This window comes from Penicillium concentricum (assembly GCF_028827145.1).
Source record: "Penicillium concentricum strain IBT 3081 chromosome Unknown utg000002l_segment0_segment0, whole genome shotgun sequence".
Lineage (NCBI taxonomy): Eukaryota > Fungi > Ascomycota > Eurotiomycetes > Eurotiales > Aspergillaceae > Penicillium > Penicillium concentricum.
The window spans coordinates 6,887,285-6,900,070 of NW_026622755.1; the positions used below are offsets into that span (position 1 = coordinate 6,887,285).

The 12,786-nt window shown below is 48.9% G+C and overlaps 7 protein-coding genes across 7 annotated transcripts; 5 read left to right on the plus strand and 2 right to left on the minus strand.

The window, feature by feature from the left end:
• Positions 1–14: 14 nt before the first annotated feature.
• N7517_006336 (uncharacterized protein) lies at positions 15–1,652 on the plus strand (the record flags this gene model as incomplete). Its single annotated transcript, XM_056724066.1, has 1 exon — positions 15–1,652. One exon carries the CDS (start codon positions 15–17, stop codon positions 1,650–1,652), a length of 1,638 nt encoding a protein of 545 aa, XP_056580316.1.
• A 326-nt stretch (positions 1,653–1,978) lies between these two features.
• On the plus strand, positions 1,979–2,548 carry N7517_006337 (cysteine hydrolase family protein; the record flags this gene model as incomplete). Its single annotated transcript, XM_056724067.1, has 1 exon — positions 1,979–2,548. The coding sequence occupies one exon, from the start codon at positions 1,979–1,981 to the stop codon at positions 2,546–2,548; it is 570 nt and encodes a 189-aa protein (XP_056580317.1).
• Positions 2,549–3,193: 645 nt separating this feature from the next.
• N7517_006338 (uncharacterized protein) lies at positions 3,194–3,949 on the plus strand (the record flags this gene model as incomplete). Its single annotated transcript, XM_056724068.1, has 1 exon — positions 3,194–3,949. The coding sequence occupies one exon, from the start codon at positions 3,194–3,196 to the stop codon at positions 3,947–3,949; it is 756 nt and encodes a 251-aa protein (XP_056580318.1).
• A 57-nt stretch (positions 3,950–4,006) lies between these two features.
• On the plus strand, positions 4,007–6,699 carry N7517_006339 (uncharacterized protein; the record flags this gene model as incomplete). Its single annotated transcript, XM_056724069.1, has 3 exons — positions 4,007–4,053; positions 4,132–5,688; positions 5,748–6,699. The coding sequence occupies 3 exons, from the start codon at positions 4,007–4,009 to the stop codon at positions 6,697–6,699; spliced, it is 2,556 nt and encodes an 851-aa protein (XP_056580319.1).
• A 1,041-nt stretch (positions 6,700–7,740) lies between these two features.
• Positions 7,741–8,653, plus strand: N7517_006340 (uncharacterized protein; the record flags this gene model as incomplete). Its single annotated transcript, XM_056724070.1, has 2 exons — positions 7,741–7,745; positions 7,807–8,653. 2 exons carry the CDS (start codon positions 7,741–7,743, stop codon positions 8,651–8,653), a joined length of 852 nt encoding a protein of 283 aa, XP_056580320.1.
• Positions 8,654–8,816: 163 nt separating this feature from the next.
• On the minus strand, positions 8,817–10,918 carry N7517_006341 (Copper amine oxidase N2-terminal; the record flags this gene model as incomplete). The annotated part of the gene is made up of 3 exons (XM_056724071.1): positions 8,817–9,025; positions 9,077–9,985; positions 10,033–10,918. The coding sequence occupies 3 exons, from the start codon at positions 10,916–10,918 to the stop codon at positions 8,817–8,819; spliced, it is 2,004 nt and encodes a 667-aa protein (XP_056580321.1).
• A 1,146-nt stretch (positions 10,919–12,064) lies between these two features.
• Positions 12,065–12,621, minus strand: N7517_006342 (uncharacterized protein; the record flags this gene model as incomplete). The annotated part of the gene is made up of 2 exons (XM_056724072.1): positions 12,065–12,081; positions 12,120–12,621. The coding sequence occupies 2 exons, from the start codon at positions 12,619–12,621 to the stop codon at positions 12,065–12,067; spliced, it is 519 nt and encodes a 172-aa protein (XP_056580322.1).
• Positions 12,622–12,786: the final 165 nt, after the last annotated feature.

The following is a 12,786-nucleotide window of genomic DNA, read 5'->3' on the forward strand; positions in this document are numbered from 1 at the left end:
TCAAAAGGCAGATTATGCTGACTGTTGTTGGCGCGCCTCCATCTCACACGATTGCTTCTGAAGTTGCCACAAACCTTGCTGGTGCATTTCTGCGAAAGAAGTCTGGTGTCATGGGTCAACCGGCTCTCTCGGTGGAGGATGAAAATGCAGTTGTTGAGCAGCTGGAGCGCTGGTTGAATCATGGATTTTTTCCTTACCACATGTTGGCAAAGGATACGGCCAATGCATACTTCCATAACCACCCGAGTTACAGCCAGAATAGACCAAACCTCAACATTGGCTGGCAAAAGGGATTCTGGCTGCGCCATCAAGGACTTGCTGATCACATAGCCAAAGAACGCAGTACACTAAAATTGAAAGGTCCGCATGAAGATCGCCGAGCCTGGAAGTTCTTTCAAGCATTCAAAGATATCAAGCAGCGACTCGCGGTTACCAACGACAACGTCTATGCTATGGAGGATGCCGCATTTGTTACTACTATGTATCGAAAGGCAAGCCTTATGTTCGTCAGACCAATGAACCAAAATCACAAGAGAGAAGAACGGACATTCTCATCTGTGATCCACTGCTGCTCAACGCGAGGAAAGCACCTGCCCCCATACATTGTCTGCAGGAGCCAGGATCCACCACAGACCAAGAACTTTGGTCGGATCAAGGTTTCCTTTACCCAGTCAGGCTGGTCTGAGGCGAATCATGCACTTGATTGGTTGAAGACCATTTTCGAGCCAGAGACTCGACCCAAAGGTCGGCGTCAAATATGGAGAATTCTGCTGATTTCCCATCGATTCCGCATAGTCTTTCCTGAGTTCGAAAAATTCTGCTGGGATAACAGGATCGCTTGTCTTTCTTTTCCCCAGAACGATCAACAGTTCTTCAACCCAATGGAAAACATCGCGTTTGGGCCCATGCAACAGAGCTATACCGACTACATGAGAAAGCGATTCTCCGATAACAATGAGAATGCCATCACACTGGACGTGAGGGAGTTTGCATCGTGGATTGATGGAGAAGTAGCTTCATCTAAACGAGCAGAAGAAGCTGCAGATATCTGGCGTCAAAGCTGCCTTGTGCCGCTAGATGAGTTCCGCCTTCGCAACTGTCTCCAAGGGAACCGAGCTACTGCCGCCCCAGAGGATAGAACCTCTATTCTCGATAGCCGTCTCTACTCGGACGACACCACTCCGAGAACGGCGAGAACACGAGCCACACCTCGAACAAGTGTTCCTTTGCCCATCATGCCCTCCACGGAGTCAGTAAGCCGACAATCCAGCCGCGAGTATTCACATCCTTCGTCGCGGCGATCACAGGAGAGCCAAGAGAGAGAAAATACCTCCGAATCGGAGGAAGGTCAATTCGACAGTGAAAGTGAGACGTTCCAAAATCATCAGCCTATTACACCGTGCAGGACACCCAGGCCACTAAAGAATCCTCGGGCTAGGACTCCAGAGACAGAAGCATCTGATTCAGTGATGTCGTCCAAGAAACACCGGGACATCTTGGATAAATGCATAGAAGGATCACCCAAAACACAAAAGAGATACCGTGACGATTTAATTCTGGATCGTGGGGATTTAGAGAAAGAGAATGCTCGCCTCAAAGAAAGGGTTGAGCTTTTGGAACAGTTTGCGGTCAAGAGACGGAGAGTTGACTGATATTCCTCCCTGCCCTTCCTGTGTGCTATCCAAACGCAATTTCCTTTTCTGCCATGTATTTAACAACACTGTGAGCGATTGCGCTTGCCTTTTTTTTTTTTTCCTTTTTTTCTTTTTTTCTTTTGTATAAAAATAGTCTCATCAGTCTCACCAATTTCATATGTTCATGCCGGTACCGGCATCCATAATACCGGAACCGCGATCATAAAACAGATTCACCCTGTTTGATATCAACTTTTCTTCAAATTTCCCCTTTCAGTCTAAACTCATCTTCCTTCGATCTCTACCTTTCAAGATTCTCCAACCCCAAACATCAACAGCTCACCATGGTAACCGTCCTCCTCATCCTCGACGTCCAAAACGGGGTAATCGACCGCCTCGACAACACAGAGCCCTACCTCGAACGTCTGGCGTCAATTGTCACTTCTGCACGCAAGATCAACGTGAAAATCATCCACGTTATTACCGGCTTTCGTCCAGGCTATCCTGAAAACCACCCAAATAACTCATCTGTGCCCGCTGTCGTCGCACGTGGTGAATATATCGAAGGCCAATCGTCGGTACAAGTCCACCCGGCCATCGCACCTGTATCTGGAGAAGTGGTCATCATCAAGCGTCGCATCTCGGCCTTCTTCGCTACGGAACTTGATATGCTTCTGCGCTGCGCAAATGTCGAGTCGATCGTTGTCGCTGGCTTGATCACCAGTGGAGCTGTGCTATCGACTGTCCGCCAAGCAATGGATATGGACTACCGTATTACGGTTTTGGAGGATGGCTGCATGGATCGCGATGAGGAGTTGCACCGCGTGCTGATGGAGAAGGTCTTCGCGCGCAAGACGGATGTTGTTTCGTCCAAGGAGTGGGCGGAGAAGCTTTCCAGCGCGGACGAGCGCTAAATCTGTCTAGTGTTGGTTGTTTGCTTTTACTAGTTGGTGTTATTATGCTTTCAATATGGAGACCAGTGGATCGACTGCATCATGGCCGGAATGCTGGCGCCAACTGATTTAAGCACCTAGTGTCAGTTCCCTCGGCGAAAAAAGATGAATCAACTGACTTGAATACCTAAATGCTCTGGTGTATTGCACTCCCTCTGCCCGGGCTTTCCTATCATAGCTGCCCTCGTTTTGTGAGGGTGCTCAGCGTCCGGATCACTAACCGGGTGAGTGCTGTCACATAATAGATCACTGGATACGCGCCCAATGAGCGCCCAGTGAGTATGATTGGCTGCTCGCTGATTACCCAGTGACCTATCACGGTGATCAGCCCTAGGGCCGCGCACTTGGTCTATCAAGCACTTAGGCCATATCTTGTTAAGATCTATAATTAACCTTGCAAGTGATAGATGAACTTCTGGGGCAGTGCTGCGATGTCAGCGAACCCAAGCCGCACTAATACACCAATCCCATGCCGCCACGACGCCCAGCTTATTCTTAATGGCTATGCACTAGGGTCAGAGATTATCGAAAAGGGGACGGAGTAGGTAATCTCACTCTCCTCTCTGACTGCACTTCCCAAAGATCTTAAATTCTTCTCGTGATAAGATGGACCCCCCATTCAATGACTTTCCAAGGGCGCCGTATACCGAGTCCGGGGAGTCCCTGGACTCAGGATTAGGCCCATCATCGGGTCACATAGATTTTGGTACAGGCTATGGCGATGCATTCAGAGGTCATATGCCACGGAAAGACTACGAACGTGATCTCGCCGGTATTCGGACGTGTTGCTACTTAGAGCACGATGCGATACCCCAGAGTTTAGACTTCGACCTAGGTATGACTGTGTATGATTTACCTGAGCTGCAGCAACTAGCAGACGCAGCTTCCCAGACAATCCCTCCGTTAAACGCATCTCAACTATCAAATTTGAAGGTCCAGCTTGAAGCCGCCCAGCAGCAGGTGGATATGCAGCTTCGAGAGCTATTCTCAGCCAGCAACGGACCGCAATTACTCCACCTCAGGTCTCCTAGTGATCTTCCTACTAGTCCTTTGGGAGCATTTTGTTGTCATATGTGCAAAGAAGAACAGAGCATCTACGAGGAGCTTTCTTTCTTCAAACAACATCTTGAAGATATGCATGGTGTTCAGCAATGGGAATACCGTTGCCTTCAGCCCGATTGCACTCTTACTGTACCACATCAATGTGAGATGAAGGAACACATGGGAAATGCACACGAGCAAAGTCCAAGTCTCTATCAGCTAGCAGAGAGCAGAATCGAACTCCCATGCCCAAACTTTTGCGAAACATGCTCTCAGCCCACAGCGACCTGGGACAACTTTTATCAGCATGCAAACCCATGATATGGTTAGATGCCGAATATGCTGTTATTTACCGGAATCTGTTCCAAGCTGTCATATATGCTACAGTCCACCTGTTTACGACATGAGAACCTGCGTGGCATCCAGTAAGACCATCTCCTCTCCTATTCTCAAACAACGCGATTAACAAGCCCAAATCGGCAAACAGTTGCATCCGCCTACAGTGAAGGTGCGAGTATCTTTACTGCCATTAGGAAGAAATATCACGAGCGCCAGTCCACCTGGGATTTAGAACACTCGCTTTCACGCGGTCAAACTGAGATTCAATCTCTGTATCACCAGCACTATCAAGAGCTTGATCAGCAATACGAGGAAGGTGACTGGATCGCCCGTGAGCAGATGAAGGATATCATCATCACATTGCAGGGGACGCTGCTGAGACACCTCCGCTTGGCGGAGGATCACGGTGCCACTTTGGATCTGGTGCCTTTGCAGATAGAGGTCGAGGAGGCCCGCGTTCGCACTCTCGTCATTATGAGAGATCTATACAGGCGTCTTTTAGAGTCGGTTTATGTTCCCCGAGCTTTCTCGATGTCTACCAATCTAAACGGAGAAAGCCTTTCGGATGTGGACACAGGAAATGCTACACTGTTACATGGTGTGGACGCGACACTGGAGCAATCTTTATCTCCCAGTGGAACAGAATCCCAAGATGCCATCTTCCATCAATCAAGGCCATTATTTCTCGCTCAAAGCTCCGACTCCTCGACTGCATTCTCAGTTGCAACAAACATCACAAGTTTGGAGCTTGAAGAGGACTCAATAGATGCAGGTATACCGACAAAGAATATGGACCACCTCTTGAACGCAGCTTGTTATTTCAGTGTATTAGACCAGCTCGAGCGTCAAACCGCGCAGACACTCGGTATGAAGGATAGCCCATACATTGAGCTTGAATCGCTACATGGCTGTATTGAGTGTCTCGAGAATTATTACGCTGCGCTGGGAGATCTGGGGTCTGAAGGCTTTTGTGGAACCATGATCAGCATTTTGATCGAAGATCAGGACCGGAATGGTGTTGCTAAAGCCTTCCATGTATCATTGCGCCAGATTCGCAGTTTGCTGCAGACTATGGCGAACGAATTCGACGAGGAGTTCTTGAAAAGGTGCACAAAGCGCTGGATGCAAAAGGTGCTCAATGTCGATGTCACGGCCCTCTCGGACTGTAACTTGGTAGGAATCATTCGCCCCCTATGTGAAATTCTGTCAATTGGGCTTGTGTCATTCTCTGGATCCCACGTGTCTCGGTTCGATATTAATTTATGGGATCAAGAGATGGAAAAGATCCCTGTGAGTCTCGATGGGTACGCTTTCATGCCACGAAAGCTAGCTTGCTTAGACGACTTTATTGGTGGTCCTGCATGGATTCTAGGGAAGGCCTCTGCTCCATCTGGCGGAATGAAAATATCTCTCACCCTTCAGGATCTTGATGAATTGTGGGGACCGGTCTCACTGGTGGGGGGTACTACAGATGAAGCGCCAGTCATTCAGACAGAGAGAGGCTTCATCGTCCCACTTCCACGAGAGCAACAATCTTCCTCGTTTAACTCTTCATTGTGTGGTGAGATTGAGTGTCACTGGGTGACAGAGATCCCAGAATATATCTCCGATGAGAACGCAGATACGGCAATTCTTATTCACGACACATCAAGGATATTAATCGGCACATGCCCTGATGGTGACGCTGGTCTTGTTGTCAATGAAAAGTGCAAGTCGTCAATGTCGCTTATTGGACAACAAATTGCCTGTCGGCTCCAGTACCCCGAACATCCAAATCAAGATACGTGAGTGACGGGTACGACGTTCAACTTGTTGGCGGACAGTACGTCACAGCCGGCATTATGAAGAAGTACAAGAGGATCCCGAAGCGCACGCTCAAAGCAATGCTCATCACAGACTGCACAAAGCCAGATACAAGGCTTGTCCCACTTCTAAATCTCCGTGTCGGATTGGAAGTAAGTGCATGCACCGGAAATGCGCAGCGAGTGACGCTCTGGGATGCTCTCCGCTTCTCTCAAACAAGCACCCAACCCACAGATCACCCAATCTATTGCGCCCACAAGGTCGGTGACAAGTATTGTATCAACTCATGCTGGACTAGATGGCAGTCAATAGAAGAGATAGATTCCCTCGACTATACGCCCGGGAGAGTTCAGGTTCTCACAGGTGCCGAAGCCCGTCGCCTGATCATAAACGCCATTCTCGCGCTCGAGCACTCGGGTATCGACAGCGATGGGAACCTCCAAGTATCTTGGCCGTTCAGCAATAGTCCCGCCAGTTGTCCTGTATTACCATCCACACCACAAGAGTCTCATAACTGGTTTCGGGTGGTCAAAGATACGCGGGACACATCCAGCTTTGCCGTCTTCAGTCAAAGGTGTCTAGAGTTCTCGGAGGAGGAAACCATACGGGCTTGCTCTGCGCTGAGCAAAGAAGGGCATTTGAGGCCATTCCAAACTACTCTTTTGACGCGTATTCTGGCACCTGGGCAAGAGGGATCAGTCTCTGGACTGCTGGTAGGGGTCAGGTTTTTAATAGGAGAGGCACACTTGACAGTCACAAAGGCAGTGCAAGACCAGTTGGCGATCATCGCTACTGTTAGCATGAATCCTTTGAACCCTCTGCGGTATCGACTGCGTGAGATCTTGCCAGATGCCCGAGCCATTGACTTCAAAGAACAAATCTGGCCTGATATCACAGCAGGGGGCTCCGTTCCGATTTTTATTCACTGATCATTTGGGGAAATACTGCAGCTTTTCTGCGGCTCACAAAAGCGAGTATAAAGGCAGCCTGGTAGGGGAAGCGATGTTCTCGAAATTCCTGTCTATATATATGTTACCAGATACCGAATATACCCCTACCCGACCAAAGATCTACCCAAGATCTACAGCTTTGGCCTAGCGCAAAATCATCCATAAACATGTAATATTTATTTTCAGGTATCAAACAATGAATATTGTTGTACAGGGGAATTACCAGTAGCCCATACATCGACATTGTAGCAACCTGGAAAGAGGTTCCAGCAACAATGCTATTATTTCCATACTCAATCATGGCTTGGTCGGTCCCGGCTGCATTGATCACGGCTGCATGCAAAACGATAGACTCGACATCACACCCAATAAATATCCGAGTGAAAATAGTTGGGTCTATATGAGAGGATTGTGGTCCAATGTAGATGAGTATGTGCCTAAGGGTAAGATATATCCCAGCCAGCAGCAATGAATGTTGGAGTCAGAAGTAAGGAGAAAGATTTGTAGTCTAAATCCAAATGTTCACCATGGATTGTCGTGCATCACGATTCGTCCTACGTATCCGGCCGCTTCCATAAATGTCCCGATACTCAGTGCTGCAAGGAAAGTCCATGTTCGCAAATAGATCACAACACCTAGTTGACAAAATCTAAGGAGGGCGAAATAAACCGTGAAAAATAGTATATTGCCGCGAAGGTTGGGATTGGGTTGTGACTTCTGTATAAATTGCAGACATTTTGGTGAATCTGAATGTCGAAAATACAAACGCAACAAAATTTACTTCTAGAAATCCTCTAAAGCTGATATATACGAACAAACCGATGTTGATCTTGGCTTGTCTTGTTTCTCGTACCTCGTTTGTCGTTTGTCGTTCCCCACTCCCCAACTCTTCCAACTCCCCTATTGTCCTACAGCCGCCATACACATGTCATCAAATCATGCCTCGTCGATTTCGAGAATAACTATTCGCGACTGATGGAGATGCGCCTAATGCACCATTGCACAGCTGTGACATGCAGAATGGCGTAAGTGAAATATTTGTCTTAGCCCTTGTTTGAGACCATCACTAATAGTTTAAAATGCTAGAAACATAATCGAGGATACCAAAGAATGGCGCATTTGGTCTAAAGATGTACCATCACTGGCTTTCCTAGGCCGCCCATTGAACCCTGTCATTGATCTCCTTCTCGCTACGTCTGCCCTTCACCTAGAATCGCTCAACCCCAACGACCCATCCCTAAAGCTCGCATCCTCTTATGATCTGTCCTCGGGGCTTGAGAAGTTTAAAAATATGCTATCTCAAGCGAATGAGGAAAATTCACCCATGCTATTGACATCTAGTGTATTGGTCGCGCTGAGCGTACTGCACTCACGCCAAGAACAGAGCTTTGGCGCTCACTATTCATTTCCGACTGATTGGTTTCGGGCTTTTCAAGGCGTCGGGAGCGTTGCGTGGATCACAAGAGCATGGATCCAAAATTCGAGGTTTGAGCCACTGCTCCTGGAAAAAGAGAGTCCATTACCTTGTGGTGTAAACACGAACTTCTTCGCAGAGCTCCTATCGGGATTGGATATCAATTCGATAGTCCCGAAGGAAACCGCTGCATACGAGCTTGCAGTGGGCCATCTCGGCTGGTCATATGGGTGCCATATGGCGGGAGAACAAATGTCAATTGTGCGGAAGAAAATCCTAAGTTTCCCGGCTATTGTCCCAGCAAGATATATTGAGCTCCTAGAAGCTGAGGACCCACGGGCCTTGGCCATCACAGCATACTTTTTTGGGTTGACTGCAGTTTTGAATGAAGTATGGTGGATTCGAGGAGTTGCTAGAAGAGAGATACTGGGCATTATGGCCCTTGTACCTGAAGAATGGAAGTGGGCGATGACATGGCAACTCCTACAGATTAGCTGTGATTTTGAGGCCCCTAGATAAAGTGATCAAGGCTAGTTATAAGCTTGGGACAGCTCTACCATCTTGGCAAACAATGTCACGTTCTAAATGTCATTTTAATTGCAATAATTTCGTTATATTTGCTTCTATGCTAGGACATTCATTTACAGAGGTCACCCTCTATATTTCATTTCACGTCTAATATCTACAGCTTCACCTGTCCCCGCTCCTGAGGAGCCGCACAGCAAGTCGGCTCAGGGTGAAGAGTCGACTGGTTGAAGGACTGGGTCGAAGCTGGCACATCAAGAGCAGGGTTCTTGGTGAAGAAGCCATCCGGCTTGAGCATCACGCTGACACGCTCCATGGGCATAACAGGGAAGTCCTCAATTCTGGGGTTGTGAGTGAGACCGAACGCTGGGAACAGTTAGCTACTAGTTCAGGAAGGGTTTAGATGGGATAACATACTGTGCCAGAGAACAACGTCTTCGTTCTCGACTGCATCGTTTCGTCCAGCCCATACTTCCACGCCTTCGGACTTCTTGCTCTGGTTTGTGAACTCGCCGGCGGCGAATAGCTCGTCGTCTTGGTATTTAGTAACCCAGATAGGACGGGTCGCAAAGCGGGCACGCTTCGAGCCGAATGAGTTCGGGTGTGCGAGGAGCATCTGACTTGGGTTTGTTTGCAGCTTGTACGCGATGGGGTGGTGGGTGATGGGGTTGACGATAGAGTCGTTCCGGATCTTAAAGACACGGTGGCGCTCGACGCTGGTTGAGGCACTGCCGCTGGCCTTGATAACGTTTTGCTCTGTGGTGTACCCGACGAGCCATGGGTTGCTGTCATCTTCGGGCATTGGCACACTGTCTTCGTAATAGACTGTGTTCTTGTAGCCGTCGATGGCAGGGTCGATACGGAGAGAGAACATGTGCTGGTGGAATGGGGCCATAACTCCGGGTCCGACGTTTGTTCCCCACGGAACGGTTTGGCCATTCTCATTGTCGAAGGGCACAGTTGAGAGGATACCGGTTGCGCGCACCTCGAGCTCGATGTTGGCTGCTTGGTCGAGGATAAAAGCGAAGATATATTCATAGTTTGCAACGGTGCAGATCATCTGAACCACGAGCTGGCGGTTACGGACGACAGTTGCCGCACCAGTGCGGTAGTTAGTGTGCTTGTGTTGTAAACCATTATCCTGCTCGTGCATGCAGATGACATTCTGTAGTTGGACAGGTGCTCCCTGTGCATCTGTGCGATAACCATCGAAATACTTAATGTGACCGAGACAGTCGCAGCCGAGACTCAGTTGGTTAGCTGTGATACCGAAGCCGACGTCACCAACGTCAAAGGCTTGCTTGCGGTGGTAGGGGGCACGGGGATCTAGAACAAATCAGATATGTTGTTAGAGGGAGAGTAGTAAAACATACCGGCGTAGGGGACTGTCATCTCGGAGAAGGAGAGACGGTAGAAGGTGTTGCGACCATCGTAGGTAATATTATGCAACACCAGACCCTCTCGGTTATTGAAGCCCACTCTGAAACGCCACTTCTGCCATGACACGGCATTTCCAATGACATTGAATGATGCTCCCTCTGGTTGCTGGACAATGTAGGGCTTGAGATCAGTGCGCAGAGGCTCATCCAGCAAATCATGAGCGTATTGAACAGTAGGCACCTGCTTCCAGGGCTGGGTCTCAGTGGTTTGAGTATCGGCCCCACTAGGCAGATAATCCATACGGACCAGTTTGCGACTGATACCGTCGAACACTGGGGAGAATTTGCAAGGCACCGAATACTGGTTGTTCTGGGGGTGGTCTGTGGCCACAATGTACATGTAGCACTGGAACAATCGCCGAGTCTCCTTGGCATCCTCGGTGCCGTAGATCCATGGATCCAAGCAGACGGTGTGGCCAGCGGGAAGCTTCAATTTTTCAATTTCAGCCTTGACAGCTGGATGGCTGAGACAGAGCTCCTCAATTTCCATCATCTCATCAACATCCAGTGGGCCCTGGACGTCCTTGGGCAGCTCTTTCGCTGACACGATGGACTTGGCGTCTGCGTTGATAAGAGCCTTGAAGAAAGACCCATTGTCCAATCGGTGGAAGAGCGCCATCAGCAAGCGGGCGGGCTTACGTGGGCGCACTTCACCTCGGCGCTCAGCCTCAAGGAATGGGACAACCTCATGCTTGGTGGGTTCCTGGAGATCGATGCGCTTGTAGCGGAGCTTGGCACCGGGGAAAGCGGATTCCAAGATGGAGACCGCCAATTGGATCTCCCCAGGTGTGATGGGGTCAAAGGGGTGAAGGCTCGCCATTATATTTTTTGAATGGTTTCTGCAAGACTGGGGTATGGCAATGCATTTATATTCGCACGATCCCCGGTTATCTTGTTGATCTCCGCTTCGGGTAAATCTTTCGCGCTGTTGTAAGCTGATTGGTCAGCTGGTTATATGGCGCATCTTTTGCTCCAAAGGGTTTAGCGCCTGCATTTTTGATACGCCGAGAGTCCACAGGTGTCATTATTGGTGGTGGACTGGGGATTACTTGTATAATTTTGCTGATCAGTAACTAATCTACAGAAACATCAAGAGTCAGCATTCGGAATGAATCTTAAGTAACCTTGTAACCTTGTAACCTTGTGGCCTTGCGGCCTTGTAGCCTTGGAGCCTTACCAGTCAGGTCACACATTCAGCCTTGTTTGCTCTCTAGGTTTGCTTTGGCTGCATATATCCGAGTCACAAATATCAATTCCCGAAATATAATGCTTACTCCATCGCACCCTGCCAGCGAGCACCGAATATGCATCTTTCAAGTCCTCCTCGGGCACATCGCAAGACTCAAAACTCCAGTAGGTAGCTGAGTTGGTCTCCCATTTATCACTTGTTGGATGGTATCCAAACAGCCCATGAGGTGGTACCTTTTCTTCCTTGGCATCGATGTTTCACCGACCTGTACCAAATGGCATTCAACAGTCCTGTGACTACGAAGCTACCCTAGCGTGAATATCTCATACACACTGAAGTCCCCCTACATTAACCCTGACGATCTGTGCGGGTAGTGGGAGTAGACTCTCGCCCTTCATAGCATCTTGGCTGCATGAACATATTAAATTCAATATTGCCCAGAAGTGAATCGCCCAAACCAAGCTGCATATGTTAGTTGAAGGTCCAGCCTTTAGGAACTTGACACTAGGGCGTACCTTGGACAGCAAGGCATGTCGCATAATTCGAACCAAGCTGGTAATGTGCGCTGTTCGGACAGAAATACGTGAATATTGCCCGCCAATTGAAGCCACTGCAATATATAATACCAATGAGTCACTCGTTGGTTCAAAGGTAGGTTGATGGAGGACAGGGAAGGATTTGTGAAACTGTTCGAAATACAATTGAACAAATACATTAAGTATGTCCAAGCTCGGAAGAAGCCCACGCAGTTGAAGGCTCGAGTATCGCGAGACATGGTCACACATCTCGCATAACTGTTGGTATGTTGACAAAGATATGGTGGGAACCTGACAGGAATCCTCGGATGCGAGTATGTCAAGGTCAGCCTCAGAAAGCTCGGGATGAGGTTTTTCCTCCAGTGCTAGGCGATTTCGCCGGTGATTTGGCTCCTGGTTCTGAAACTGACTCGCCGTCAAAAGCATGCCTGGAGCGTCGGGTAATTCTTGATTTGATTCATGCTGTCCATCAAAGGACATATTCACAGCCGATAGCTGCATCTGGAAGGCCGGCTTCCCAGCATAGTCAAGACCATTCTCCGCCAAAGGCCAAAGAAGCATTGGATCAAAATCGAAGCTCAGATCATCCCGTACTGTCGGTGCCGGCTCCCATGGATTAGCCGAATTTGAGTCTTGCTCGATTGGATCCCTACCCTCACCGCCGATCAACGGGACCGTGGGACTGAAAGTGGACACCCCGACGGAAGTTATTTCAGAACGAAGTTTTTCTCCAGCTGCATCGTAATCACTTACCTGGTCTGACTGTGTTGCCGATGCATCCCTTGCAGGAGCTGTCATCCGGAGCCCCGATTTCTTCGGGTCTTCTGTAAACAAGCACCGCCAGCCGCGACGAGCACAACGCTCACATGGTAATCCCCCGCTGCATCTTTGCTTGGACTGCATACAGCTTGTGCATGCTTGGACAGCCCTTGGCAAGTTCTTGACTCCGCTAGGCGTTTGACC